The 27,893-nt window shown below is 35.4% G+C and overlaps 1 protein-coding gene across 3 annotated transcripts in view; it reads left to right on the forward strand.

Moving 5' to 3' along the window:
• The window catches only part of SKAP2 (src kinase associated phosphoprotein 2), a 116,468-nt gene that overhangs the window by 78,834 nt on the left and 9,741 nt on the right, over positions 1-27,893 (forward strand). For 2 of the 3 annotated variants that reach the window (XM_079302353.1, XM_079302351.1), the window contains 4 exons: positions 831-894; positions 1,270-1,371; positions 20,120-20,188; positions 26,964-27,076. In XM_079302353.1, coding sequence (XP_079158479.1) covers positions 831-894; positions 1,270-1,371; positions 20,120-20,188; positions 26,964-27,076 — 348 coding nt within the window. The remainder of the gene's footprint in view (positions 1-830; positions 895-1,269; positions 1,372-20,119; positions 20,189-26,963; positions 27,077-27,893) is intronic. The other variant, XM_079302352.1, reaches the window with a different exon arrangement.

The following is a 27,893-nucleotide window of genomic DNA, read 5'->3' on the forward strand; positions in this document are numbered from 1 at the left end:
CAACAACTGTCACTGATATCTTAATGAAAAAAGGAAACCCTTGCTTGCTTGTATTGTATATTCATCTGTTAGGAAAAAAAAAATTCTGATTAAATGTATGTATGTACATGTTCAAATATTATCTTTTTGGTCAAGAGCAAGGAAATCTATCATCTTTATCTATTGGTCATTTCAATATTAGCATTTTAATATCTATTGTATAGTATGTCTGTGTGATTTCTTGGATGAATTGAATAGTAGAAAAAAGGTTAAAATATGTATCAGTGTTAAATACATATTGTATTGGTCGTGGCTTTTCAAGGGAAACCTACAAAAAGGCACATATCAGCTGTGCAATTCAGAGATCTATCAGCCAGACATCAATATGGAATGTAAGTTTAATAAGTTTTAAATATCTGAGATTGTGGTTGAAAGCCAGTTAATTAAGCTGTCAGGTAGTGTGTTGGAGTCTGACAAGAACATTTTTAAGAAAACTGTACCCAGCAGTCTAAAGAAATTCATGGGTGTCTTCTAATTGTCAAGGGCAAATTTTGTTCATCAGTTCTGGCTTTGACATTGATGAAGAGAAGCAGCTTTTTTCTGCACAGCTGCCAGCTGCTGATCAGAGTTTCAAATCCATCATCCTCTCCTTCAATTACGTAAATTTGTCAAAATTAGCTGTACATTATAAGAAGCATCCTTGCAAGAAAAGTACCAGAAGACATGAAAAGAATTGCTAATGGTTTCTTGAGAAGTCATGGGAATGTTACATTCCCTCTTTTTTATTGCTAATGAAATTGTAGTTGTGTTTTTGTCATTACTACTAGTAGTTATTAATAAACATTTAATAGTTTACAGCTGCCACTCCCAAAGAAGCAGAGGAATGGGTACAGCAAGTCAAATTTGTAATTCAAGGTAAGCCAGCCAGTGAAGCAGTTGCCTTTATTGCCAATACTTCTTAGTGACAATAGTTCTGTCCATTTATTTATCTGCTATGTTAGTACATTTAGAATTCCCACATGTCCAAGTTTTGAGTAGCAAGTCCTAGTTTTCAATTGCTATTGCTTTTATATGACTCTTCTCTTTTTCTCAAGATTTTTGCTTCTCTCCCAGAATACTATTTAGCTTGAAAGCTCTCCCTTATACAAGCTCCTTCATATATACTCTTTCTTATTCCTTGAACAGTGAAAAAAAAATAAGCAGAAAGAGCAGGTTATAGAAGAATTGTTTTCATTTCTGCTTAGGCATTTTTTCCCCACTTAATGTAAACTTTTTAAACTGCTGTTACAGACACAGAATCTAATACTATTCCTGAGGAGGAAGAGGAATATGATGATGTTGAACAAGTGAGCAGTGAACCAACAGATGATAGCATTTATGAAGAAGTTAAAGGTATTGTTGAATTATTTCTTACTGTGTGACTTGTGATCATTTTGTCTTATCTACTTCTAGTTTGATAACTCTGAGTGGCTTAAAGGAAGTGAGTAAAGTAGCACAACGAATAAGATACTTCTAGATTTCAGATTTTGCCATAACAGTGAAAAAGGAGTGTCTTCAGTGAGAAGAGTTTTCTTTCTTTCTGAGTGAGAACAGTTTTCTTTAGCAGGGGCATCAAAATAATGCAGAGTGTGTAAAAGTGAACTCAGGGGACTTTCAGCTCATTAACATTTTTCTGGTATGCAATTTTTTTAAATTAAAAAACTGAAAAGCCTTACAGCTTTTTCCAGCAACATGACCATTATTTTTTTCTTTATTTATTTTGGCATTCATGTTAAGTAGAAGTTCTCTATCCTTCCAAATGTTACCAGCTTCTGCCTAATACATGATATTACAATCCTGCAAGAAAGCAATAGGTTTGTTTGAAAAGACTCTGGAAATGAACTGCAAGGAAAGCAGCATGAGTATTGACACTGTTCTGTTTCTTTTCCAGCATGGCTATGATGATACAGAAACTTTTTACTGGGGACTTTCCAATGTGGTCAAATGATTATGTCTCTAAATGTCCAATTGTATCTGTCAGATGGCAAAACAAAAGAAAAAGAGCTTGGCAGAAGTTCTTGATTATGGACATTCAAGTACTAGGAGAAAGGTTGCTGTTCTTTATTAAATGTTAAGAAGCTGTGAAAAAAATAAAATTTTCAGTTATCATTAGTTAACAAGTGACACTTTAAAGTGATATGACAATTAATAATTACTTTGTATGAAATGAAATTCTATACCCCTTGGTGTTTGGAGCAGTGCAATTATCAGCAATAATCTGAGAGTAAAAATTAGTTGTTTCATGTGATGCTGACTAACTTTCTGTATCTATTAGATAAAATTTCCTGACCACTGGAGAAAAGAATATTTTACACTTTGTCTTGATTTTCAATTTAAGGTCATTTCAGTGAATAAAGGGCGAAAAAACAAGTGTCTCATGAAAATAAATATCATAAATTTGTAGGATATAAAATTATATATTTTTAAGAGTTGGTTTTTTGGTTGTTCCATATCTTTGCATTGTACCTAGATTACTTCAACAGAATGCACGTTCTCCTGAAATGACATGCAGTGTGTAATGCATGTTAAAAAACTCTCTACAGTGAATATAAAAACTACATTATCATGCTTAATCTTATAGCTACAAGATATATTCAAACCTTATTACAGTGTTTTTTGGATGCTGAGGTTCTTACAGAAAGCAGTCTTGTATCCTTACTTATGCTTTTGTTAAAGAAGCTCTACATATATCCTCTATATAAAGGATAAATTATTCTTTTGAGCTTCACTTACCTGTTCATTTGAATGTCAGATAGCAAGTAGATCTGGAGCAGTAATACATAAAATACTGGGAGAAGGGCACTGGGTAATGTAGACTTTGAGTTCTTTGCTTTGAACTCTATCTTCAGTGAATTGCTGCCTTGGTTTGATTCTGTAGGAATTTAGAGTATTTTCACATACATCCCATTTCTATGACAGTTTTCCAGAAGCTGTTATCTCCTAATGTGGCTAATAAACCTGAAATATAACAACATCACAAAGAAGGGGTAGTTCAAGAAATTTGCTTTCAGTTTGTAGTTAAATTAATTTATTTCCCTGTGATCTTGGACCGTGCTTCATTTTTGTGTTATCAAGTAGAGATTATCTTCCTTTATATCATGCTTTTTCCATCTCATCTATTTGAATTGTGGACTTCTCAGGAAAGACCATTCTACCTTTTACAACAGTACTTTTAGTTTTGACTCAGACGTGTTGACATAATTAAGTAAAAATAATGAGTAAGTTTGAAATAGAATTTAGGAGATTATTTAGTCCTTTTATCTTTCATAAATATGCTTTAATAATCACATGCTTAATTGGAATTACAGGCTTGTGACTCTGAGGCCTTAGAGCAGTCCTTCTCTTCTTAATGCATATCATATTGAAGAGTGTTAGATCAAATGCTGGTTGACAAACCTCACAGGAGTGGCCTTATTTGTTTCTTGTATAGCTATTCATCTAAACTTGATGGCAAAAGAGTACACAAAAGAGTTTGTTCTCATGTCCTTTAATTAGGCCTGATTGGGCGCATTTAATTTCAGTTGGCTGTCCTTTCTATATTCCCAGGTAAGTGAATTATGCTTTCTTCCTTTCATGGTCAAAGGGTGGAGCATCATTATCCCTGCTGTTACCTGGCATAAGATTACAGAAAAAATTAGAAATCTGGAATGCCTGTTAAGAGAACAGAAAAAAATTATTTGTACAGCTGCAAAGCTGTGCTGAACTCTGGAATGCAGAAGGCAAACATGCTAGATTCTTGTCAAGAGGGAGAAGAAATTAATCTCCACTTTGTTTTTATCCTCATAGCATATTAATGTTAGAGGATTCTCATCCTCTGTTTTCACACTGGCTTTATAAATACTGAATTTCAGGTGCACAGCTCATTGTACTGCGTTATCATTTATTTGATTAGAATTTGCATTTTCTTAAGTAAGTAAAATTTTGCATTTCTGTGGTTTTCTAGTGTTTTTTATTCCCACATTTCAGAAGGAAATGAAGCCAGTTCAGATGATAATATTTGGTTTGGTATTTGAATAGAGTTTTGGATTAGAAAAAAGGATATAGAAATTTTTGCATGGTTTTGAAAACTGGAAAATTTTGAGAACTGTGCCAGTAATCAGGACACTGTATTCTCTAGCTATCTCATTGCTTAGCTGGTTGTTTTTTTTTTTTTTTCTGCTTGTGGCAGGAGACAGTGTAGATGAATTTTCCAGGCAGGAGCTGGATAGGTTCAAACCAGTATCCAGAATGCCAAGAGTCTAATAGCCTAAAGCATAGATTTCAGTGGCACACAGAATGTACTGTCTGCTGGCAGGTTAATAGTTGGGAGGGGTACAAAGAGATGTGGGAAATTTAATCTTTTGATCTCTTAAGTCACTTTCTTCTTTAATAGCCCATACAAATTAATATTTACCATGGAAGGATAATTTTCACAGTTCTCAGTATTAGTCAGTGTTTTACTGGGGTTATTCAGGTAAAGTCAAAAACATCAGAACTTTCAAAGAAATCCCAACTTGTAAAACTCCCCTTGGAAGATTCTTTAGGAAAAGAAACCTTTATATTGTCTTCAGCAAACTAGGCTTTAGTCTTTTCGGTTTTTAATAAAATCATGGAGGAAAACTTGGCTAAGCAAAATGAAAAAAATTGTTAGTAAAGGATAATTTTTCTTAATTAGCTATTTATTTTCTACCTTAGTACACAATATATAATTTTGCAGTCCACAGCTGAATGTTACAAGCTGTAACATAAAACAGCTTCTGAAACTGTAGTATAAAATAAATCTGAGTTACATCAATGCATAAAGTTTCTATCTTAGTGGTATTTTAAACAATGGAGTTGTCCCTGTCATGAAACAGAACATGTGCCAGCTTTAAAGCTGTTGCTGTCTGTTGCAGCCCTTGAAGACAGAATTTTTTTATTAACTTGAGGTTTCAGTGACATAGTTTTAAGGCCTTCAGTATTGTCTTCTGTGGCTTCACATCTGTGTGAAGCACATACCCAGAACTGCAATGCCAACTACTGCCTGCCCCCTTAATCCTTTCTTCAAACTCACTCAGTTTGTGTGCTTTCTGCCTCTCTGGTCCAATAGGAGAAAAGAGGTGTTCATCTAAGCTAACATACTTACCTTAATTTCCAGTTTTGTGTCGGTTTTTTTCTTTTGTTGTCGTTGTTGTTCTCTTTCTCCTCACAAACTTGCATTATAGCAGAATATTCCACAGTATGCAATATAATTTCCATTGAACTGATTCTAAAGATAAGTTTTGATTCTTATTTTGGTGGTGCTTAGGCAAAATTCTCCCTTACAGAGCTGTTACAGAACAGATAGGGTTGGAAATCCTGAAGCAATGTAATGTGACACAAGACTGACATTGTGGCTTTGAGCCATCTCTTCTTAGCCAGTCCATAACACAGAGAACTTTCAGGTGAGAAGGAGGTAAGGATGGTGAAATTCAGTGCTGATCTCCAGCCAATACAACTTGCACCAGTCCTTAGTTTCCTACAAATTAAATTTTAGGATTGATTCAGTCTCTGACTGGGCACAGGATGATGGGAATGAAAACCTGGTGGTTGTCTTTTGGTAACTGTTGTCAATCCTCTGCCAAACTGTTTGATCAAGCCCAGGTTTTTGGAAAATAATTCTGTTTAGGAGTGTAGTTGGATACTTAGGTAGGGAAACTAACAAAGGCAAAGTTCAGGAAATGTTAAGAAATGTCTTAACTTTTATGCAATGAGAAGTGTGCTGTGCAAAGAGACACTTCAATTTATTTACTTATTTTAAACAAAGCATTTAAAACAGTTAAAATTATGTATATATTGTTTCAGAACATTTCTGATATTTGAATATGAAAGTGGAGAAGGATCATCCAGTTTCTTTCTTATGGTTGTCTCTTTAAGCAGCTTTCACACTTTATTTTTTTTTAACAGCAAACTGCTGCAGTTAGGCAGCATAACAATACCATCTTCATCCTTTCTTTTGCTGGACTGATACAGGTTTGAAGAAGCAACTTCTTTTACAATGTTGCGCCCTCTTCATGAGCATGAAAGGTGATGGGGGAAGAACATGTTCTCTGATTCACCTCTTCTTGGGAAGAAGGAAGTAATGATTATGTAGCAGAGTTTGAATGTCACCTTTCAGTCATGAGAACTCATGGCAAATATTTGTTTTCTCAAGATGTCATTTATAATGTCATATATATTGGCTTCTTGACACTAGAACTGAGGATTTCACAGCACTGTGCTAATGAAAATAATTTTTCTTTTGTTTCTTATAGCACAGTCAGGGTATGTGGGCCAAAACACAGTGCTTGGTGCCAAGCACTACCAGTTGTACATTGCAGCTGTACAATCAGTCCCTAAAACCAATAGGCTTAAAGAAAGGAAATTGGTTGTTGCAAAATAGAGGAGTAGGTTTAAGGCAGCAGAGACACTGGTGGTTATGGAGCCTGAGATGTTACCTGTGATCACTGCTGCTAAGTCCTTCTATTGTATATCTTGGCATATGGTGCAAATTCCTTGTGGTGTTTATTGCTTGCCTTCATTAGTTAGGGAATTCTTTAGTTCTAGTCCAGAAGTTGTATATAATGCTGATGTACTATCATTCTTTTTTTTTTTTTTCCACAGAAAGAATTCTAACTGCTTTTAATTAGCAAGTGATTTCAAAGTATAAAATAGAGTAGGATTTGGAATAATTGAAGTTGAAAAGACTTGTGGGTAAGACCAGCATTTTTGAGGACAGTACTAAAGATAAGTTTTCAAAGTAATTTCTGAAAGTTTTTTTGAATAATTTCCATGAAAACACCTTTTAGATTCAAGAACACAGCAGTGGACTTTTTAAAACAATGAGGATTCTTCAAAATTTTTTCTCAACAATTGCATCTCAGAGTTTTTAAGAAGTATTTTTCACTTGTTTAGCCACTATATTATTGTATAAATGGAGTATTTTTGCACATACTATCTTGCTGATAGGTGGAATAAGGACAAGGGGGTGCTACAGGATGCTTATTCAGCTGTAATTCCAAACCAGTTAAAGAGCAGTGAAAAGCAGATGTGAATTATCTTTTAGTGTAAAGAGTAGTAATAAAGAAAGTTTTTTTTACGTCCAAGACATATTGTTTTGTTGTCTTGATCACTGGGATTTGAGATCTGCTAAGTGTCAGACATGGAAATGATTGAAAAACAATCTCTTTTAACTGGATATTGTTGAATCCCATCAGCTTTGATGAAATGGAGCCTTGTTGGAATTCTGTCACTCTGGGTTTTGAGGCAGTACTCTTATGGGATTTATATTTGCCTTGAAGTTATCCTTCAGCTAATACTAAATGCTCATGGGACATGAGTTACAAATCCAGACAAATACTTAAAGACATTGCATCCACAAGGTGGTTAGGAACTCGATACCTGGATCTCAGCTTTTGTTTGCCACAAGAGCTTGGGCATTATCTTCAATTACTGCAATCCAACATCTAAAGAGGGAGCCCTTCTTTCCATTGATGTTGGGTGTCAGTGATGGAAGTGCAGGTAAGACAATCTGGTGTAGCTGAAAAGAATGAGATGTCCATTGAGTGGGAAGTGGCAGGTCTTTGTGAGGAAAAATAAGGTTCAGAGGCTCTTGTGCATTTCTTTTAAAGTGAATATAAAGTGGCAGTCTGTGAACAACAGGTGGCCCATAGCTGTCAGAAAGCCTGCTGTCCTTGGGGCAGTTCACCCCTTGCTTCCTTATACACACATTTGCAAAAGTGAGGAGAACAGTAAAAGTGGAACAACAACTGAGTACTCATATTTAGTCTGATTCACATGTGAGAGGTATATTGACAGATTGGACTCTGGGTGGGTTTATCCACTGATCAATACTCTTAGAATAATGTTCTTTATTTATATTTTATTCAGTGATATACCTCTGCTGCAGAAAATTTGATCAGCTTCAAGATTCAAAGCAGTCAATTACAGTATCTACAGTAAATGGAAGTGTGTGCTATTAAGTATAGATATTTATTCTCCTCTCTTGGAACTGCATGAGAGACTTCATAACTTTCAGATGCTTCAGGCCTCATAGATTTCAGAGTTTATAGGTGGAGAAAATAGAAGTGATCTTCCTGATGTTGTGGTCAACTGTTAGAATAAATGGAAGGAGTTCATGTTGGAAAGGCTGTGTTTATCAATGTCTCACATTAGCAAATGCCGAATTTTATTTATGTATTTCAGACTTTAAAAGAGAAGTACCATAAAATCCAACCAGATCAAAACCCCAAACCAAAGCAAACCAAAAACACTTCACTAAATAAAATATTGTCTAGTGGCATTTTAAAATTTTCATACTTAAAATTAGAAAGCATATCTAAAATGGAAATATTTTTAATCATAATTTTCTCTGTTTAAAGCACTCCTTCAAAAACTAATTAGCTCACAACTTCCTGAAATGAATTTGCTTATGGAAAGAAGATGTTTTATTGTAGGTACAGTAATTTTTATTCTATATTCTGTATTAAACAATGGCTCTATTGATTTGTAAAACCAATCTGATGTGAACAGTATGTGACAGAAACTGTTTGTTATTAAAGAGATAGAATCCTGTCTCAGAAAAACTTGTCATCTTGGCAAGAAAAAAGTCACACAAAGTAATTTTATTTGTATCATAGTTTTTTCAGTGTTGACTCTGACAGCTGGCTTAATGTTAAATGTGAAAAAAGCTTTATTATGAATGCATGTCTTCAATGGGTTGTGGACCCAAAGTATTTTCTTTTGAAAGCAGTTTTCTATGGTGGCACTGTTTTTATCTAATGAAGAAGCAGTGCAATACACTTAATGCAAGCATTCAGAGAAAATGTCATGTTATGTGTTATTAAGCATAAATTTGAGGAGTTGCTGCAATTTAGCAAGTTCAAAGTAAAATGTCAATTGTATTATGTATATTTATGAAAATAGAAATATATATTGGGCCCATTCTACTACTTGGGTATAAATGTGATAAATACTATATAAATAGATCAAAGAACCTTAATTTTTTGAATTTGTGATGAATGACTGCATATCAGGCTATTAAAACCATTAGATAGAGTTTTTTGAGAAACGAGCAACCAGAGGTTATATGGTGCCTCAGGCTATCACTTCTCAACTTTTCTGGTTTCCACAAGGTAGCTATTAAAGAACCATAATTTGTTCAACTGTATTCTCAAATAAGACCCAGCAAGGTGGGCTCTAAAGGCTGAATTAATCATTCTGTTACTGTAGATACAGTATTCAAATCTCTGATTTGAATTTTTCAGCCTTAAGAAATGCATAACATAAATCCTTCTGTATATGTCTTTTCAGTTTGCTACTCTCCTCCAAATGGAGGAATTAGCCTAAGAAAATACTACCAATTAACCAGAGCTTCATGAGTTTTTCTGGCTGTGTGCATGTATATCTGCTTTGTTTGTATGTTGCATACTGTGTTTGCAATAGATGTCTATAATAATGTCAATAATCTCTGGAATTTATCCCTAAAGAAGATGTTCCAATACTTCCATCTTTGGGTTGTGGAAGTGTTCTGTCTTAGCAGTCTGTAACAATTATTCTATCCTTGAATCTTAACATCAAACTGGGAATTTTAAAGGAAGGAATTACATTTTTAAAGCAGAGCATTATCTGCTGGAAAGTCTGTAGATCCTAGCATGAGGGTTGTGCTTCTGTTGTCCTAAAATATACTAACTGGATTTATCTTGTTTGCATTCCTTTCTCAAATTTTATTTCCTTAAAAATTAAGAATAAGTTTTGGGAAGAAATACTCTTCTGTAAGGATGGTGATGCACTGGAACAGGTTGTCCAGAGAAGTTGTAGGTGCCCCACATTGCTGGAAGTGTTTTACACTGGGTTGTTTGCAGCTTTGAGGAACCTGATCCGGTGGAAGCTGTCCCTGCCTATGGCATGGATGCTGGAATGAAATAATCATACAGGTTACTCCCAACTCAAATGATTGTGTGATTTTCTGATAATAAGTGACACATTGACATCAGTTGATATTCAACAACAATTTCAGAAAATTCAATAACAAAAGTTCAAGATGGATATGATTTTGTTAAAACTTCCATACAGGTAATAAAACCTAGTTTCTGGATAAACTGCATATCTCAGACATACAAGTAGTGTTCTTACAGTGCAACTGGGACTGTGTTGTGTCTCTGGCAGTCTGAAAGTACCATCTTTGAGTGAATTCTAGTAGTATGAGACTCCAGAAGCCATGGGTTCTTTAGAGATACAACTGCCTGCCAGTCCACACTGACCTGGGGAACAGTTGTCATCTTCTGCTTATGAATTATTGCCATATCCCAGTGTCCTGCCTCTTCTCTCTGAGGTGCATTGTGGTTTGTGGCATGTAGGGCTAGTAAGATCAGTAACATTCAGAGTGGCCAATTCCAATATGGACCTAATGTGTGAGAATTGAAGAATGGGATAGTATTTGCAGAGATTGATATGGGAATGTTACCCAAAATGTGGTACATATAAACAGTCTCCATTGTAGCTATAATTTTTTGCATATTTCTGATTTTACCTGATACTAGTGAATCATAGCAATAACATTTTCACTTCATTTCATCATTTAGTGTAGTTGACATAATTTCATTTAATGGCCTGGGCCATAAACACTGCACAGTGGCAATAGTGTGGGTTTGTTATTTTTAATGAAAATACCCAAAGGGTGAAAACGGCTGAATTTTTTTTTTCTTAGTGTGCAGTTAGTGATCAACACAGGGAATGCAAAAATGTCGTGGTATAACATTTTTAAAGGAGTTACAAGAGAAGCATCTGGGAGCCAGACTTTGCTTGTGGAAACATGCCAACAACTGTATTGTGTTTCCTTTCACTGAAGTGAGCTATGCCTTGCCTTTTGTCCCTTTTTTCAGTAAGTTCAGGAATCATACTATAACTTTGAATACATTAACCTTGCAGATTATTATAGGATATTATGTGGTTTAAGCAAGATGCTTTATGAAATGTATGTATGTAAATTTTATGTCAAGTCCCATTCGTCACAATTAAGAATACGTAGTTTTCAGAAATGGCTTTTAAATTTAAGACTTGCTGCTGATCAATGATTATGGGAAACTTTACTTGACATTTACAGACTTTTTCTGTCATATAAATTTAAGCTTGAGAAATATAACTGCTGTACATGGTTGTCAAATAACTCTGTAGTACAGTTATACAGTATAGATTAGTTAATTGAATATTTGATTGCTAAATGTATTTACATTGGGAACTATTTATATTTTCTATTTAGATTTTAATAGCCACCACATTTATTTTAGCAAAACATTTTAATAATAAGGTTTATAAAATGTCATGTTGAACATTTAAACTATTTACATAGCTAAGAGCTATTACAGGTTGAGAGAACAAACAAATTTATTTTAGTTACAGTGAATTCATATAAATCTTTATTATATTTAGAGGAATATCCTTATGTACATGCCACACATATTTAGGCCAGCATCTCTAGTATAGATTCCTATGAACCTACAGTTGAATGATGAAATAAACTTAAAAATTGTTGTTAATTTTATCTCTGAGAAACTAATTGACATTCTGTCCAATAATTGCAAGTATTTTTAATATATTATTCTTTCTTTAAATGTTTAAGGATGGATTTATGTAGGATGCCTATTACTTCAATTTGTTATGCCAAAATTGAGGCTTTAGGAACAATTTTCAACAAAAATTGCTTCTGTTGAAATTTAACATGAAACTGCATCTTTAGAGATGCTGCTGTTCAGGTGTGGAAGTTGTTATGTAAGATCTTGATCAAAAAAGTAAAGGCAAGATTTTAAAAAGTACCTAGTAAAACTTAAGGAATTTGTACTGAGCTGGATTTGAACTCACTTGTGAAATTTTCACCTTCTCTGATGGCTAATCAAACAATTTTTTTTAATTTCTGAGTAATATATTCTGACCAGTTCACTCAGCATACAGGATTAGGCAAATAGTTATTTCTGACAAAAAATCCCCAAATAGTGACTTTATTTGTAAATACAAAGTGTGTGTGAATATGAAGAAAAGAAATCAATGAATGATTTTCTGGACGTGGATCTCTAAAATATCTTTTATTCTTCATTATAATCATTGTGTGCATATCCACTATGAACTTGCTTGTGATGACCTTTATCTTTTCTCTTGAGAAAAATTACTATTATCAGGTCTTTCTTCATGAGGAAATAAAAAGGTCAGTGCAAAACCCATCCCTTATTTCTCTGCAGTGCACATTGCACTTTGGCATGTTTATGCTGAATTTTACTAATAATAATTAGGCACTTTTGTCAAATAAGTGTTAATATTCCAAAATTAGGCATTCTAAGATATCTGTGTGTAAAAAGATTGAGAAGATTTGGTTTGGTTTGGTTTGATTTGGTTTGGTTTGGTTTTAATCAGAGATTTTAGGTTATTTGTTGTTTGGAAGACTAGTGCAAGGAAGTGGCCAACTAAGTTGAACTGAGCTATCACTCAAAACATGATTGAAGATTGCTTATTTGCAAGGAGGGCTCTAAGCAGGAAGCTGACTTCATGAAATCTTGATATATTCCTAACTAGGACTGGGAATTGCCTGCTCCTCTGTGGATTATTCTGTTGTCCCAGTGAATATATTCTGTTCAGTCATTCAGGTGACTGAGAATATTTTTCCTCCCATTTTGACAGGCTTTTTTTGGTTTATTTTATTTTATTTTTTTTTAAATCTGAAGGGCCCCATGAGGCCCTGGAAACAGCAACTTTCATACTAACAACTTCTGTATTTGGTAAATGTACAAAATTGTGGGGTCTGGAAAGGACTACAGAATGGGGCAAAGGCAGGAAAGCAAAAGTACTGGAATATTTAGTACTAGGGAAAGGAAAGAAAAAGAAAGAGGAGAGGTGTTATAAGAGGAGAGGTGACATATATTCAGGTCTCAGCAAGTAGAAAAGGTAAGTAAAGCAAAGCATTCTCCAAGACTTCATGAAAATTGGTAAAAGGCTGCACAGTAGAGTGAGAGGATCCACTTTGAAGCTACTCTGGATGACCTTGCCAAGAATGCATTTTTTTTTCTTTCTTTTTTTCTTTTTTTGATGAGGGTAGCTATTTTTCCTCCAGAGATGTGTTCTTCGATCACTTTTTGCTTGTTTTTTCCAGTAAAATAGTGAGAGGCCAAAAAAATATCTTCCAGCTTTTAAAAACATGATTTTTTAAAATCCACTATGCCACTGTAGTTCATATGGATGGCTCTGTGTGTGTGGTAATATAGGAGAAATGTGGTATCTTTTTCACAAATGTATTTAGAAAGAGATACTTCTTTCCTTCAAACAGTTCTCCAAATGTACTCATTTCTCTCTGCTACTTCTCTCTGTTATTATTCTTCATAGCAATAGTTGTATGATCCAAACAATGTTATTCTGTTCAACACTAGAGAATTGCAGCCATAAAGTATGTTTGCTATTTGTCCTTCCTGGGACTGGGAATTTTTTTGTTTACTTACTCCTTATTTTACTAAATAGTGTGACTTCAAAATACTTTTCTTAGGAAGAAGATGTTGTATCTTTTTGGTTTTGGTTAAGCCAGACCATTACATATGCTAAGATTCACTGGGTGGTGCCACAGAAAAGTTGTTGAGAGTTTTCTCTTGAAAATGTCTAAGTGACATTCCAGTACTCCCATATCCTTCTCCTTCTCTTGCAGCAATGATTTTGAGTTAATTTACAACAAAATCTACTAGTCTTTTCTCTGAGGATGATTCCCAAGGTCTTCTGAATAGGAGGCAGTGCTTCAGTTTTAGCTGAGCTGGCTGGTTTAGTTACTCAGATTGCTCAGACAACTGGGAGCAACAGTGGTGCACAGTAGCACCTTTTAAAGATAAAAGGAGTGTAACTGAGGGGAAAAAGAGCACAGGATTTCTCAAGGAATACAGGAAACCTCACATCTGGAGACTTGGCAAGATCTGGACAGAACAGTAATTTGAGCTAATCCTGTTCTAGAAAGTCATTAGCTTCAGCTGTCTCCTACGTGAGCTATTAAAATGCACAGATCCTTTTAAACTGCTGCTGAACAGTTTAGTGTGGGTTACCAAAAGAGGCCAAATGCTGCTTCCTAGAAACCTGATCTAACTTTCTGAGCTAGAGCAGGGTGTTAGACTGGGCAAATTCCACAGATCCCTTCTCTCCCAAAGTTATTTCATTATTCTAGCTTTTTCATTTTGTAAAGCCACTGCTACTTATTCGAGGCCATTGAGAAATCAGGACACTGCTAATATTAATAGCAGACTTCTGTTACTGCCTACTGGTTGGGAAGAGTGATGTGTATATTTAACCTTACTTTAGAATTTAGGTAATGGTTGTTTTCAAAGAGCTGGTTAAAACTTGTGCAAAAGTGTTAGCTGGAAGTCCCATCCAGTTTAGATGGTGGAATATTTGAATGAAACCTTTTGCCTTCATCTTGGAATCAGACTTGGATCACATGTGTTGGAAGAAACTCGGGTTAGGAATTGGCATGGGTTGTCATCAACTAAAACTGAAGCATCTCAGTATGCATATTATTTTTCTTTAAGATGTACTTTTGTATTGTTCATAACCCAGATATGTCTTTCTGTATTCTTTTTGAATACAATTCACATTGCCCATTGCCCATCATATTTCTGAACACAGATAACCATTTAGTCAAATGCAAGTTCTGCTGACCTATGCTCTCTTCTTGTCTGCAATCCCAGTGTTTTTAGCCTTTGTTTGGGTGACCTGTTTCTATCATTCTGCTTGTGTTTTGGAAATTGGCTTTTTTTACACTTCAGTTTGCCATACAGGAATACAACTTTTTATTTTGTTTGAGCTGTTGGGTGGTAATTTGACACAGAAGTAGCAATAAAACGTCCTCTTTTCTGTCATGGTAAGAAATTCTCGCATTTATAATCCTTTCTCTAGCAGCCAACTTGTTTCCCACTTCTCTCACTGTCCTGGAGGCATTTTCCTTCTCAAACCATGCGCTGTTGTACAGTCAGGTGGAGCTTTGCTAATAGAAGAGTCTGTCTCCCCCTCTCTGCTTCCCCCTCAGCTCACACCATGGCTAGACAATGGCACCTCCAGCAGCCTTTTCCAAACTGTTTCTTTGCTTACAGAGTACACCAGGCTGCTAATGGGAATGCAGGGTGAGGTGAAATGTCAAGAAGCTGTGTGTAAATCTTCCAGTAATCTGTCATGTCTCAGAGGAGCTGGGGGAAAGGGACAGATCTTTGGGAATATTAGAGGATTATTAAAGTTGGGATTTTGCTAATTGCATTTGAATATCTCTTCATACAGAGAGATCTCTCTTATATGTAATGGTGAATCTGGAGTTCAAAGAAGATACCAGAAAGATCCTTGCCATTATAAACACACACACAAACCTACTAGATTTTCTATGAAGCTGCTTAGACTAAAACCCTGTAAGAGCTTGGGTGAAGTGTACAGGCCTGTACAGGTGAGAGGGCTGGGGAGCACTGACCTCAGGAAAGGCAATTTGCTGGCCCTGCATCAAACAGGGCATTAATGCTTATTTACTGACTGAGATGGTCACTAGCCACAAATGGTCACCACAAATGCTGGCAGAAGATGTGGGTTTTGTCAAATTATATAAACAAACTTGTTCTTAAATTTTGTGCATTTATTGTTGCTTCTCAATATTAAATGTTTCTCTGTATGAATACTCTTGTTTTTAAAAAAGCCAATTATTGCTAATTTTTTAAAACAAATTGCATAGATGGGTTAATTTATGTTCCTTATTAGAGTAATAATCCATCTGTTATGGGGGGTGGGTCAATTAATAAAATTATAAATTCTGGGGAGAAAAGGTCTTGACTCTTTTCCATGGTAAGCATTTATTTGGGTTTGAAATTTCTTGTTTGCATTTGTGCAGTGTCATTATTTGGTAGCAAAAAAGCAGTGTGGAGGAGTAATACTCTTGGTGTTAACATGCCATTACTTATTTTACTTTTTCTTGGCCAAAACAGTGTAAACCTCTGATATTCAGTGTCAGCAGAGTTCATGTACACACCTGTTTTTTGCATGCATTTCCTCTGCCAAGTACAATAGTAAAGACACTGTGTAGTTTTTTTAATTGATTATTTAATAATACAATTTTTTTTGTGGGGGGTCTATCTTAAAAGACTTGTTTGTATGCTTATAACCTTCTGACACTACAGCCAGATTTTAAATGAAGAGACATGAATGTGCATTACAACTGTGTGATTGCTTGTATCATTATGAAATAGATGAAAAATTAGTTCACTGCAGTACTTTTTATCTGAACTGATCAAAACATCTTCCACTCATGTTGCTAACAATATGTGATTGGAATAATAACTTAACTTGTTGTGTTTCATGCTGCAGCTGAGAGGCATGTAAATACAAGCTGCTTATTTGCAAGAAGCTTCCAGATTTGCAATATGATTGCTATGGAAACCACACAATGAAAAGCTTATAACCATCTGTGTGGTTTGGTAGATTTCGCTGCATAGCTGAGCTGGTTTTGTTTACTGTAATCAAAGCATTGAATAGAATATATTGACTCACAAACTGGGATTATTCAAGGTGTAAACTAGTATTGTGCAATGACAACGTGGTCAAAAACTAGAAGGCAATAGAATACCAAATAATAATGGCATTAAATTAGAATCTAATGTAAAAAGATGGTTAGGTAACGTGTTAGTAGAGGAAACTGCATGTTTATCATGGAGATACCACATTCCATTGGAGGAATGCACTGTTCAAGCCAAACTCTTATCTGTTTTATATTCAAGTAGTCCAATCTTTTTTCCTTCCTCCCTTTAAGAAAAAAGAAATCAAAAGGAAAAAAAAAAGGATTCATGAAAAAAACCTCAGGAAGTGTAGAATTCACTTCTAAATTTTTGTGGATGGTAGAATCATATGTGATGGGGTGATTTTTTTGTATTTTCTTCTAATAGCAGATTGAATAAGTAAATTATTTCCAACAGCTTTCATGGACTGACTGAAAAAAACCTTTAACAAATATAGTCAATTCCTTGTTGCATTGTTGCAGGAATTTTGTAGGTTGTTTGTCTTTAAGTATCTAAGTATCAGCATAGTATGGAACATTATCTGTATCTCAGGGGTTCTTAGGATCTACAGCTCTGGAGTTCATTGGTTTGATTAGTACAGATTAGTCTCATTTTCACATAGTGAGAAGGTGGAAAAGAATATTTTCTCTGTGCAGTGATAGTGATGGTGTGAAGAAGATGTACAGAGATAAAACTGGAATAGATTATTTTAAAGGTAGGCATGACTCCTAATACACAGTACCTTAAAAAAAAAAAAAAAAAACAGAAGCATTTCTACTGTATTTTTAAATTTAATTTTTCATGTTTTGGCTCTATGCCATGCTGCAACACAAAATTATACATGTTGCATCAGACTGCAGCTGTAATTCCCGAGGTAATGGAGGTTGCTGTGTTTAAAGGACACTGCCTGCACATAGTTACTGCTTCAGGCCATAATACCACAAAACATGAGTGAAGAACCACAGGTTCTTTTTTACTACCCTAAGTCAAGCCTACTACAACTGCTGCACTCTGAGCATGATTGCATTAGCAAATAGCATGAACCATTTGCAAGAGATTCATAAAGCAGAGGTTTGTGCCAAGGACCTGGTGTTTGTTGTGCATGTTTCAGAGGAGGTTTCCTATGGAGTCACTTCAGCCTGCTACCATGGATTGAATGCCCATTAGCAGCTGGACCATGTCCAGCATGCTTCTGGAGTGCCTCTTCCAGTCTAATTGTATCTGAAACTTTGTCCTCTCTGTGACAACTCTGTAGTGTAAAGCATGGTGGGATAAGTGGGGATGGTTGAGATCCAAACCAGTATGCAAACACGGTGAGTTTTTGCTTGAATTTGGAATTCAAAGAGCTTTGCTTCAGACATTTTCATATCTTCAGATGTGGATCTGGTCAACTCCTGTTTCTAGGAAATAATTTTTTCAGAAGAATACATATATTCTAAATATTATCTGTGAAATCACAGTGCAGTCCACATGTATTCAGCTGTACCTTACAAAAAAGTCTCTTCAAAACTCTGCTGCTGCTTTACTTTAGTTGAGATACTCCCTACTGGAGTCAGTCCTCAGTTTAAACTAGTCTGATGACCATGACCAGTGATAGAGTTAAAATCCATAGGACATTCAACACAACAACTGATTTAGCTCCAAACATTCAGTAACATGTAATATCACTATCTATTTAATGAAAGACTAATATAATACTGTGTGTGTTGGATGAAGGTGTTTTTTTCTGGGAAAAGGGATCAATTCTAGAAAATGTGACTGATAATGGGGTACAACTCACTGTGAGGGTGTAACAATGGTAGGGAACCCACAGAATGACAGTGCCTCCTAGTGCTCTGGACAGCACATAGGGATGCATTTTTGCCATTTATACTCCAATTTTGAGTTCTTAAAATAAACAGATAAGCATACTTGGAAAAGCGTGACAAATGTTAATGCCAAGTAGGGGAATACATTTGAACATCTGAATGCAGTACATAGTTTAGGGTGTTTTCTGTGTACTACAGCTTCAGATTTCTTCTATTCTATTGCTAGGATTTTTTTTCCTCTTCTTTACCGCCACCTAGGCTTAAAAAATTGTTTAATTAATCTTGACCAGATTTTTAACTAGTCAGGATTCAAAATTAAAAAATCTTTCTGGCTTAGTAGGGCAGAATTTCAAAGCACTTTGTAGAGTGAATCTTATGATGTAATTGTAATATTTGTAGGACTGTGTATAGAGGTTAGCAGCAATTATGCATGCTCATTCCAACAGGTCTACTCTTGTGCTTTAAACATCTGCCTTAATGTTTGCAGGAACAGTCTTGTGAATTGATTAAATTTTTACAAGGCTAAAAAATCCTTTGAACTCTTGATATAAAATTCACTCTTTGTCAAATTAAATGGGCAATTACATAAGAGTTACACAATGAGGAACATTTTAAACACTGTGAGTGTTTTATCTGTTGTCTGTCATTAGTAAAATATCAAAATTAGTTGCTGAAATGTGTATCTTACGCAGATAGTCAAGCTTCTTTCTAAGATGTGATGAGTAGCAAAGCCAGATAGTTTAAATGTATTAAAAGTCCAATTCATGTTTGAGAACTGGGTTTATCAATATACTATTTCCTCATTCAGTACAGCAGCCTTGTCAGTTTTGATATACTGTAAATGCCAAGATAAATTTGTTTCTACTTCCTTATGAACCTAAAGACAGGATTCAGCTAAAAGTTTGTTCCCCTTTTTTACCTCAACAGAATTGTTGACTGGGAAATGTGAGGAGAAGATCTGGTGTCCCTGTACTGAGTGGAGTGTGGATTTACTCAAGTGAGGGTCTGGACATGAGAGAGTTCAATGTCTGTGCCAGACAGGGAGTATGGAGCACATCTTTTGAAATTGCCTGTGGGGATTTCAGAGTGTTCCAAGCCTGCTAGCCAGAAAACATGCTTTAGAGCTGATCACTGCCAGGTTTTCTCTCTTCTTGTCTCCTAAACTTGCATGAAGTCATTTGCTAGAGTCTGGCTTGCTTAAAACCATGGTCAGGCACAGTGGGCAGGAGCAGTGAAGGGCATGGTGTCTGTACTGGCTGTGTTCCCAGGTGTTGATGCAGGTGTTGAGCTACTGTGTCTGTAGGACAGTGTTGAAGGTAAGATGTTGTCTGCCTTCATTGCATACTGCTCTCTGAGTTATTCCTTGGGTTGAGGATACTTTTTCACACCTTGGTTTCCTTTTCTTTATCCTTTTCTGGCAAGAATCCTTTTCTTTATCCTCTTCTGGCAAGAAATGTATGCAGCAGAAGAGGATCCTCATTCTAATTATCTTGGAATGACTGAAAATCAGCAGAACTGCAGCTCTATATGACTGCATTCAGACCAGAGTGAAAAGGGAAACAGATGTTCACGATGAGATTTTGAAAGAAAGCTCTTGGAGTGTTTGAATGGATGGCGGAAACCATAGAAATAACAATGTTCCAACTTCTGTATAAGTGCAAAACAGTAAACAATCTGGAAATACAGAGTGTGTTTTTCAGGCCGATGTGGGCTGTAATTCCTGTTAGCTGAGGTGACCCTTCAGAATTTCATTTGCAGTTATGTCTTTTGCAGAAGAATGTCTTTCTTCAGGAGCTGAAATGTCAAGCAATGAGAGCCACGATGAAGTTTTCACTGTTTCAGGTAATTAAAACCTTCCCTCTTTATTCTGTGTATACACTTTCTTTTTACCTATTCTCTTCCATTTGCTGTTTTAAAATAATGTTTTTATAGCTCTGCAAAGCTGTCTTTTTTACCCGGGTATGTGATGGCAGCAAAACTGCTTAAGCACCACTTAGGATGCATGAAAACCACTTGAGAAGGATTTATAAAGTAAGCCAATTTATACAAGGTATTCCTTCCTGAATTACTTTGTAATGACTCAATTAGCTTTCATTTCTGCACAAAGGAGATTTAGTTGCATAAATTAGCTTATCATCATTGAGGAAGTGTCACTGCTAAAGGACAGTTTATAGATACAACATGCAGTTGCTGTCAAACCTATAAGAATGTAATATAGACATCTGTGTATACTTTGTGCTTGAGCAGAACAGACTTCTGCCATTCAGAGACTAACAGGGGACAACAAGTTGCCCAAGGGACTGGCAATGTAGACGTCTCTGAAAAGGTCAACTTGACACAGGCTCTGACAATCGACCCAAAGCTCTGTCTTCTTTGATAAAAATCAGATAAACTTAAGACCACTAATTGATCTGCAGCCTGTTTAAATGTTGGCCATGCATATCTTCATTGCATATGATTACCAGAGAAAGCAAATGAATCGGGTAAGAAATGCCAGAGTCCAGTGACAGCAGCATAAAAATTGGAAAAGGACACAAATGCCCAGAAAGGCTGTGAAGGATATTCTCTCTGCTTTAGCTTGGCACAGAGCCCTTGTGCTAATTATCTCTGGGACTGGAAAAATAGCTGCGTGCACCATGTAAAGTCACATAGGCAGGCAACTTTTCTTGATGGAAAGGTATTTCCAGTTATGCTTAGAAACAATATATTTTTGTGCTTCAAGGGCACAGACCTTTAGATAAACTATTGGTGATTTGACACAGCAAGTAGGGAAGACCCGCTTCTTATCAGACCTTACACCTTTGTGAGATCTGCTGCATTGTAACTGTGACCTGCACTGACATGCAATCTGGCTCTCCTTCCCCCATCCTACATAATACACATAATTCTTTCAGGGCTGTCAAGGAAGGGGTGGGCAAGAAGAGTTCCTTTAGGAAGTAGCTCTGCAGTGCTCTTCCTGCTGCATCATGTGGAGAGGAAACAGAGGCCTGATTTCCTGACCCATACAGGAAAGCCAGGAACAGGTTGCTGTGAGGAGTTTTGGGTTGCTTTTCTTGGAAAGGAAACAAGAGCCAAGCCATCAGACACCGTTAGCATTGTGCTCTGCTAAAAACATGTGTAAAACAACATGACTCATTACAGCCTTAATATTTAGTACTCATTTAGACATTACTGTAATTATAAGAGTGTGTTGTCATAATGGAGCGTGGGGTCAATCCAATTATAAAGTTGCCAACAGCTTTTTTTTTTTTTTTCACTAATGTACCTTCCCGAAGTTCTAATTGGTCGTACTTTTAAAAACACAACCTTAGCATCTACATTTTTTAAAATTTAAATTTTAAAAAATTTTTTAAATTTTTGAAAATTTTTAATTGCTGTGAGAACAGCCTTATCAGTCTTATTAGTATTTGTGCAATGTCATTGAAAATACCATAGCAGTTCCCCCCAGATGTCAGGTTCATTTTAAGCAATAGTTTTGTGATCTGATCTTACATAGTTCACTATTTAACACTGGAAATTCATTTCTTTTAGGGCTGAGTTGACATGAGTATTTCTGATAGGCATCACTTCATAAATACCTGACATGACTTGAGAATATTTTATGATTTTCTACACAAGCAGCACATGCATTCTTAAGTTTAATTTATTGCCTAGCTTTAATAAACCTGGACTCACAGAAAATATTCTGCAAATTGTCTATGAGCTGAAGCTGAGTAGTGCAAAAAAAATTATCTTTTTTTCCCTACTCTTTTCTTGCCTGAACATATTTCTACTTCAATTAACTTTCAGACTCGAGTTCTTTTTATTCTGTTGTTCCTGGTGCTGACTCTTGCTGCTGGATAGCTTTGCATTAATTGCTATGGACTTAATAATTTATAAATAACAAAGCACTGAAGAGTTTCAGTTACATAATATGGCTCGCTGTGTCTTTTTTGTTATGACTGGCTATCCATTACAATTTCCACAACTACTATTTCAGTAAGTGTCTTTCTTTTTATTTCTTTTTCTTTTTCTTTTTCTTTTTCTTTTTCTTTTTTCTTTTTCTTTTTCTTTTTCTTTTTCTTTTTCTTTTTCTTTTTCTTTTTCTTTTTCTTTTTCTTTTTCTTTTTCTTTTTCTTTTTCTTTTTCTTTTTCTTTTTCTTTTTCTTTTTCTTTTTCCTTTTTATCAGTGTAAATGTGTTGATGTTAGAGTAAATAAGGAACAGGAGAAGGGAAGTGAGAAAGATTAAACCAAACATCTTGGGATATATTAAAGTTTGAGTCCAAATAAATATACTAAAGTTGCTTTGCTCTTATTTTGTAACTTTTCTGACATGTAGGATAAAGGGCAAGTAAGTAACACTCATTTTTTGAAGTTTAGGACATCATCAGAACTAACAAATAACTGGATTCTTTAACAGAGCTTGTTTTGTTTGGTGATTGAGACTCAAAACTGAGAATCTAGATCACTTGTGTAAGATATTCTGGTAGCATTAATTCTGAATTTCAGCTGTTCCTCCATCTTTAAGCCTTCATGATGGTAAATACTGAGCACATCATAACCAAAAGGGGCTACATTTTGTCTTTATCAAATGTTGCTAAGTAGTGTTCAAATCTGACACTATTAACTTTTGAAAAATCTTACCAAGAGTTGAGGAACATGAGTCAGAATGGCAAGCTGTTTAATATACTAGGCAGTGGACCACAGTAGTGAATGGAAAACATTCATGTGTATTCTTTCATCCCATAAGGAATGTGCAAGCAAATAATAAAACTACTGGCTCTAAATCACAACCATAGTAGGGTTTGCTAACATACATGTCATCAGTGTTAAAATGGATGGCTGAGGGAAATCAGGGACAATCACATTTATCCTAATGTTTTATGTAGTGCATTTTCATATTTAGGTTGTAACTCATGTTTTTGTTTTGGTCAGTTTAGTGTTCAGTCAGGTTTGTGCTCAGAAATGGGAATTGCAAAAATTGTCACAATGTAGGGGACAGAAATTAAACAACCTGCAGTTAGATTGGCTTAGACTGCAGTGGGATAGCACACTTAAATCCCTCTGAAATATGTACTATTTATTTGTTTTTCTAGTTGTGGTTTGGTTCTTCTTTTCTGTCTGTTGTGGTTGTTAGAATATTATTATAATTTTTCCCTCTTGAGTAATCCTTGGCATTCCTAAATTTTAAATAGTCTAATATTTGAGATACATGCTTGAGTGATATATTTGCCAAACATTTTTTTTCTACTTGAACTGTTCACCTTTCTTTCTTCAACCATGCATTGTCAGATGCTAGTATTTTTCAGTGAAATAAGCAGTCTGAGACTACTGTCAGAGAGGCTGGCAGCCATTGCCTTTTGATCTGTCAAAATAACTCTGAATTGTTTTCATCAGTATATCAAACAAAAATATCCATTGTTCCTATTACTGTTATTGGAAAAGCAGAGATGGCAGAAATAAGCCACAAGGAATTATTTTATGAAAAGTACTGGAAGCTATCGGATAGTAGTTCATTCAGGTAGCTGTCCTGGAATGAAAGAAATATTTTCTGGAGAAACAACCAAAATCCTACTCACCCATGTCTTGGGATTGGTAGTCTTAAAAGCACTGGATAGGTGAAACCAAACTGCCTTCTGACCTCAGCTACACACTAAATTTTTTTTAAATTTTATCATATCTTATTTGTATTTGTGGCCAAGTGACCGTACCTTCAAAATGCAACACACTTCATTTTAGCAATTATGTCATCACAGTATTTTTAAGGCACATGACATTTTAAAGTGTTTGAGAATAGAGTGTAATTGTAACAGTAACACATGCAAACCAATATCTTTTGAATTTGAACTGTAATGGGCACGTAAGTTCTTGATGCTAAATCCGTCTGTTTTCAGGTACTACATATGTTTAAGAAGCTTCACATTATTTCACTGCCATATAAATACCAAATTCTCAGACCTCCTGGTTTTGTTTTATACCATTCTTCAGAGGCAATAAAAGGAAATTTGTCAAGGTCTTCTCAAACTGAAAGGCACCAAATTAAGAATGAGTGGGGTTGTGTTTTGCAGAGGTTTTTGCAGCCAATTTTTTTTTCCTCCTTCATTCTACACCTGTTTGTAAGCATTATTCATCATTTTATAAAGCCTTTTTCACTTTAGGTGTATAAAGTCTGAAGTTACATTTACAATTCTCTTTTATATATTGCTAGTTGCCCTTATAGAATTTAGAGAAGCTTGTGCTGGTGGGCATGAGAGGGGTTTTTAGATCTGAAATTAATACTTCTTGAAAGACAAACATAGTTGTTCTTGTTCACCAACTTACATTGCCACTTTCTTTCTGTGTTTTTTGTTTCTATGCTCCTGGTTCACTGGTATATATTTTTCTGAAAGATGTGGCTTTCTGATTGAAACAACCCTATCTTATGTTGAATTCACAAATGAGGGCACAGAGCTATGGTTAGTCTTTGGTCAGTATCTTCACTGTTGCATTAAGCTTATTTTAAAATGCATATTTTCAATGTATTCACATTATTAATTGAGTTGCTTTCCATTCACAATGAACATAATAGGAGAGACATGTCTCACCCACTGTTGGGTCTCTTCTGTTGCAACTCACTTTAGTGTTAACAGGAGTAACTTGAGGCACATAAAGGTAAGATCAGAGCTCAGAGTGGTAAAGGTCAGTGTGAAAAGTCATGATTTCTTTCAATGATGTTCTGAAGAAGTCCTGATTAATGTGTTTTAAACAAAATCAATAAGCCAACTGTTGAAAGATTTGAGAGGTGGGATATACCAAAACAGTTATTTTATTTTTTTTTTTCTCATGTGGACGTACGCTGTTGTTTATGACACAGATTTGGGAACTGTGATCAGTACAGTAAGAAATTACCAAGGAGAGAATCTGATTTAATATTTATCACAAATTAATTTTGTGCTAGCCCATGTTGCTGTTTATAATTGTCTAATGCTAAATTGGTGAATAATGAGGTGAAAAATAGGAAGGGCCAAAATCTGGAGGTGCAACATTTCAAACTGATTATGCCTTCATGTTGAAATGATTATGTCTGGGCATTTTAAAATAACTAAATCTCTTATTTCTGAATGATTGTGGGCTTTCATATGGGTATCAGTCGTTGCTTTTGGGGTGAATACAGAAGATTTTGGGCCCTGGCAGCCAGAACGCCCCCTAGTGCTACACAGCAAGTCATAGCTCCTAATCACCACTCCATGGAAAATTAAATTGTGGGTAACTGGAAAAGCAGCTTTGAATTGAAGGTTGTGAATATTTAGCCTTATGACAATATTGCCACCCGAACAAGACAGCACAGAACACAGGCTGAAATGAAGAAAGAGAAAGCAAGTTCTTCTTGCTCATACAGAGAATATTAAAATTCAAATCTAAGTATTTGCCAGAATAGAGAAAAGCACAAGTTGAGTACAGCTATTCTTTTAAAGTGAGATGTTTTCTATCTCCTGATACTTGATATTTTAGCAGGATTTTTTTTGGTAATAAAATGAACCAATCATGGTTAAATTGTAAACTATAAATAATGGTGTAGAGTGCTAATGACATGCAAATGTAACTGGTGTATGTTGGAATAACCAGCAAGCCTGTAGTTCAAGGATCATATAACAAAACTCAGATGACAGCCTTGATCCAGCCAGTTCAGTGATATTTATGTTATCAGAATCAGAAGATAGCTTTCCAGTGATGTAAATTATTAGTACATATACATTCTGTCTGGTTAGTGTATACATAATGTAACCGGTCATCTTAGTGGTATTGCTTACATTCTTTTTGCATTAACTCATCACACTCCATTCTCATGGAATTAAAAACAGGAAATAGTTTGCAGTGCAACAGAAGCAGCCAGTGTATTTAACTGTGTGTGAGCGCTGTGTTTCAATAGATGTACTCTGTATTGTAAATGTATGACAAAGCATTTATTACTGTGTTATTGCCGTATTACAGAGCAAAGAGTGCTAAATAATCAATCAGTTAATGGTCTGTATGGCAGCTTGAACACAGCACATCCATTGTGCTTATGCTGTTAGAAGGATGAGTTTATGACTGTAGTGTAGTTGCACGTTTAGCCAGGGCTTAATGTCCTAAACTGGAGCTGACACAAATATTTTTGAAATGCAGCTTCAGCAACAGTTTCCAAGTTCTCCAATATTTCAGAAGGAAGAATCAAGGATTATCTCAAACGTTCTCAGAGAAGCTGTTTAATTTTGTTGGAACAGGAGAGAGAGGGGGAGTGTATCGCAAATACTTTAGCTTCCTTTCACTGATCATTATTAATTATATTCTAGCAGTTTTATCAGTTTCAAGTTGGGATACATATATGGCTAGCTAGAAATATATTGGTAGAGGAAAAATAGCTGCTTTAAGTTACAGCTTTGAAAAATGCTTTGAAAGCCTGTAGCTACATGTCTCTCAGTGATGCAACTTGCCAGTGAAGGGCTTGCACATTAAACTTATTTTTCACTTGCTTTCATGGCAGGAAGGAGCTGTTTGTGAAAAGAGGAATAAGAAACGTGTGCTAATAAATTGCTCTGTATTATCTGGAGATTTAAACAGTAACTTTAGTTATCCTCAGTCTTGGTTTTTTATAATTAGATGCTGTTTTCTTTGCAGATGGTGAAAATATCGATTATGCCAATTTCTACCAAGGTTTGTGGGACTGCACAGGAGATGAAAGTGATGAGTTGACATTTAAACGTGGTGACGTTATCTACATTATCAGCAAGGTATGAGACACTATACTGGGGCTACATGATTGTAAAAAGAGAGCCATGGCACAAGGGCACATTCCCACAGTTTGGTGGGGGGAAATTGGCACTCCCTTTCAGATCCTTTGTCTGCAATCAGATAGTCACTGCAATTAATTATTTTGTCAAATGAACTACAATCACAATTAAAACATAGCCATGTAACAGGAATTAACTTTAAAGCATGTTTATTTTACTTGTTAAATCTTGGCTACCATTTGTTAACTGACTTAACAGGAGACAATGTACTTTCTGCTTGTACAAGTTAACCTTGTAGAATTTCAAGTTATCTTGTATGTTATGTTTTTTGTTTCCTGTTTTATATTCCTGACTCTGCTGATTCTGACTTTTTTTGGATCTTGCTATAGAAGATAGTTTGTTTTTTTTGAACTCCGCTTTCATCTTTTTATGTATGTTGTTATTGTTCTGAGAGCTCAGATTCCAAATTTGATTGCTCCAACAGATTTGGGCATTTTTTACTACATTTCTGTTTGCAAAGCAAATGACAAATATAATTTCTTTCATCTGAATTGGCACTAAACAGTAAAGGCATGAAGTTTTATTCTATGTTAATGTTAGTTAATTTTCAGATTTTTCCTTGACTTTCCCAATAAAAACAAAACCTCTGTTAAAATACATATCTCTTGGTCCATTGAAGTCCACTTCTGAACAACTAATCAGAGGAAATTTCTGTTTTCACCACATATTAGAAAAAAAAGCTGAACTTTTACAGTTCTCATTGAAAAAAACTACTTTTAAAAACACGTGCCTATTTAATTGCCATTCAGTGTAATTA

The sequence above is a fragment of the Erithacus rubecula genome (assembly GCF_903797595.1).
Source record: "Erithacus rubecula genome assembly, chromosome: 3".
In the NCBI taxonomy this organism is placed as follows: Eukaryota; Metazoa; Chordata; class Aves; order Passeriformes; family Muscicapidae; genus Erithacus; species Erithacus rubecula.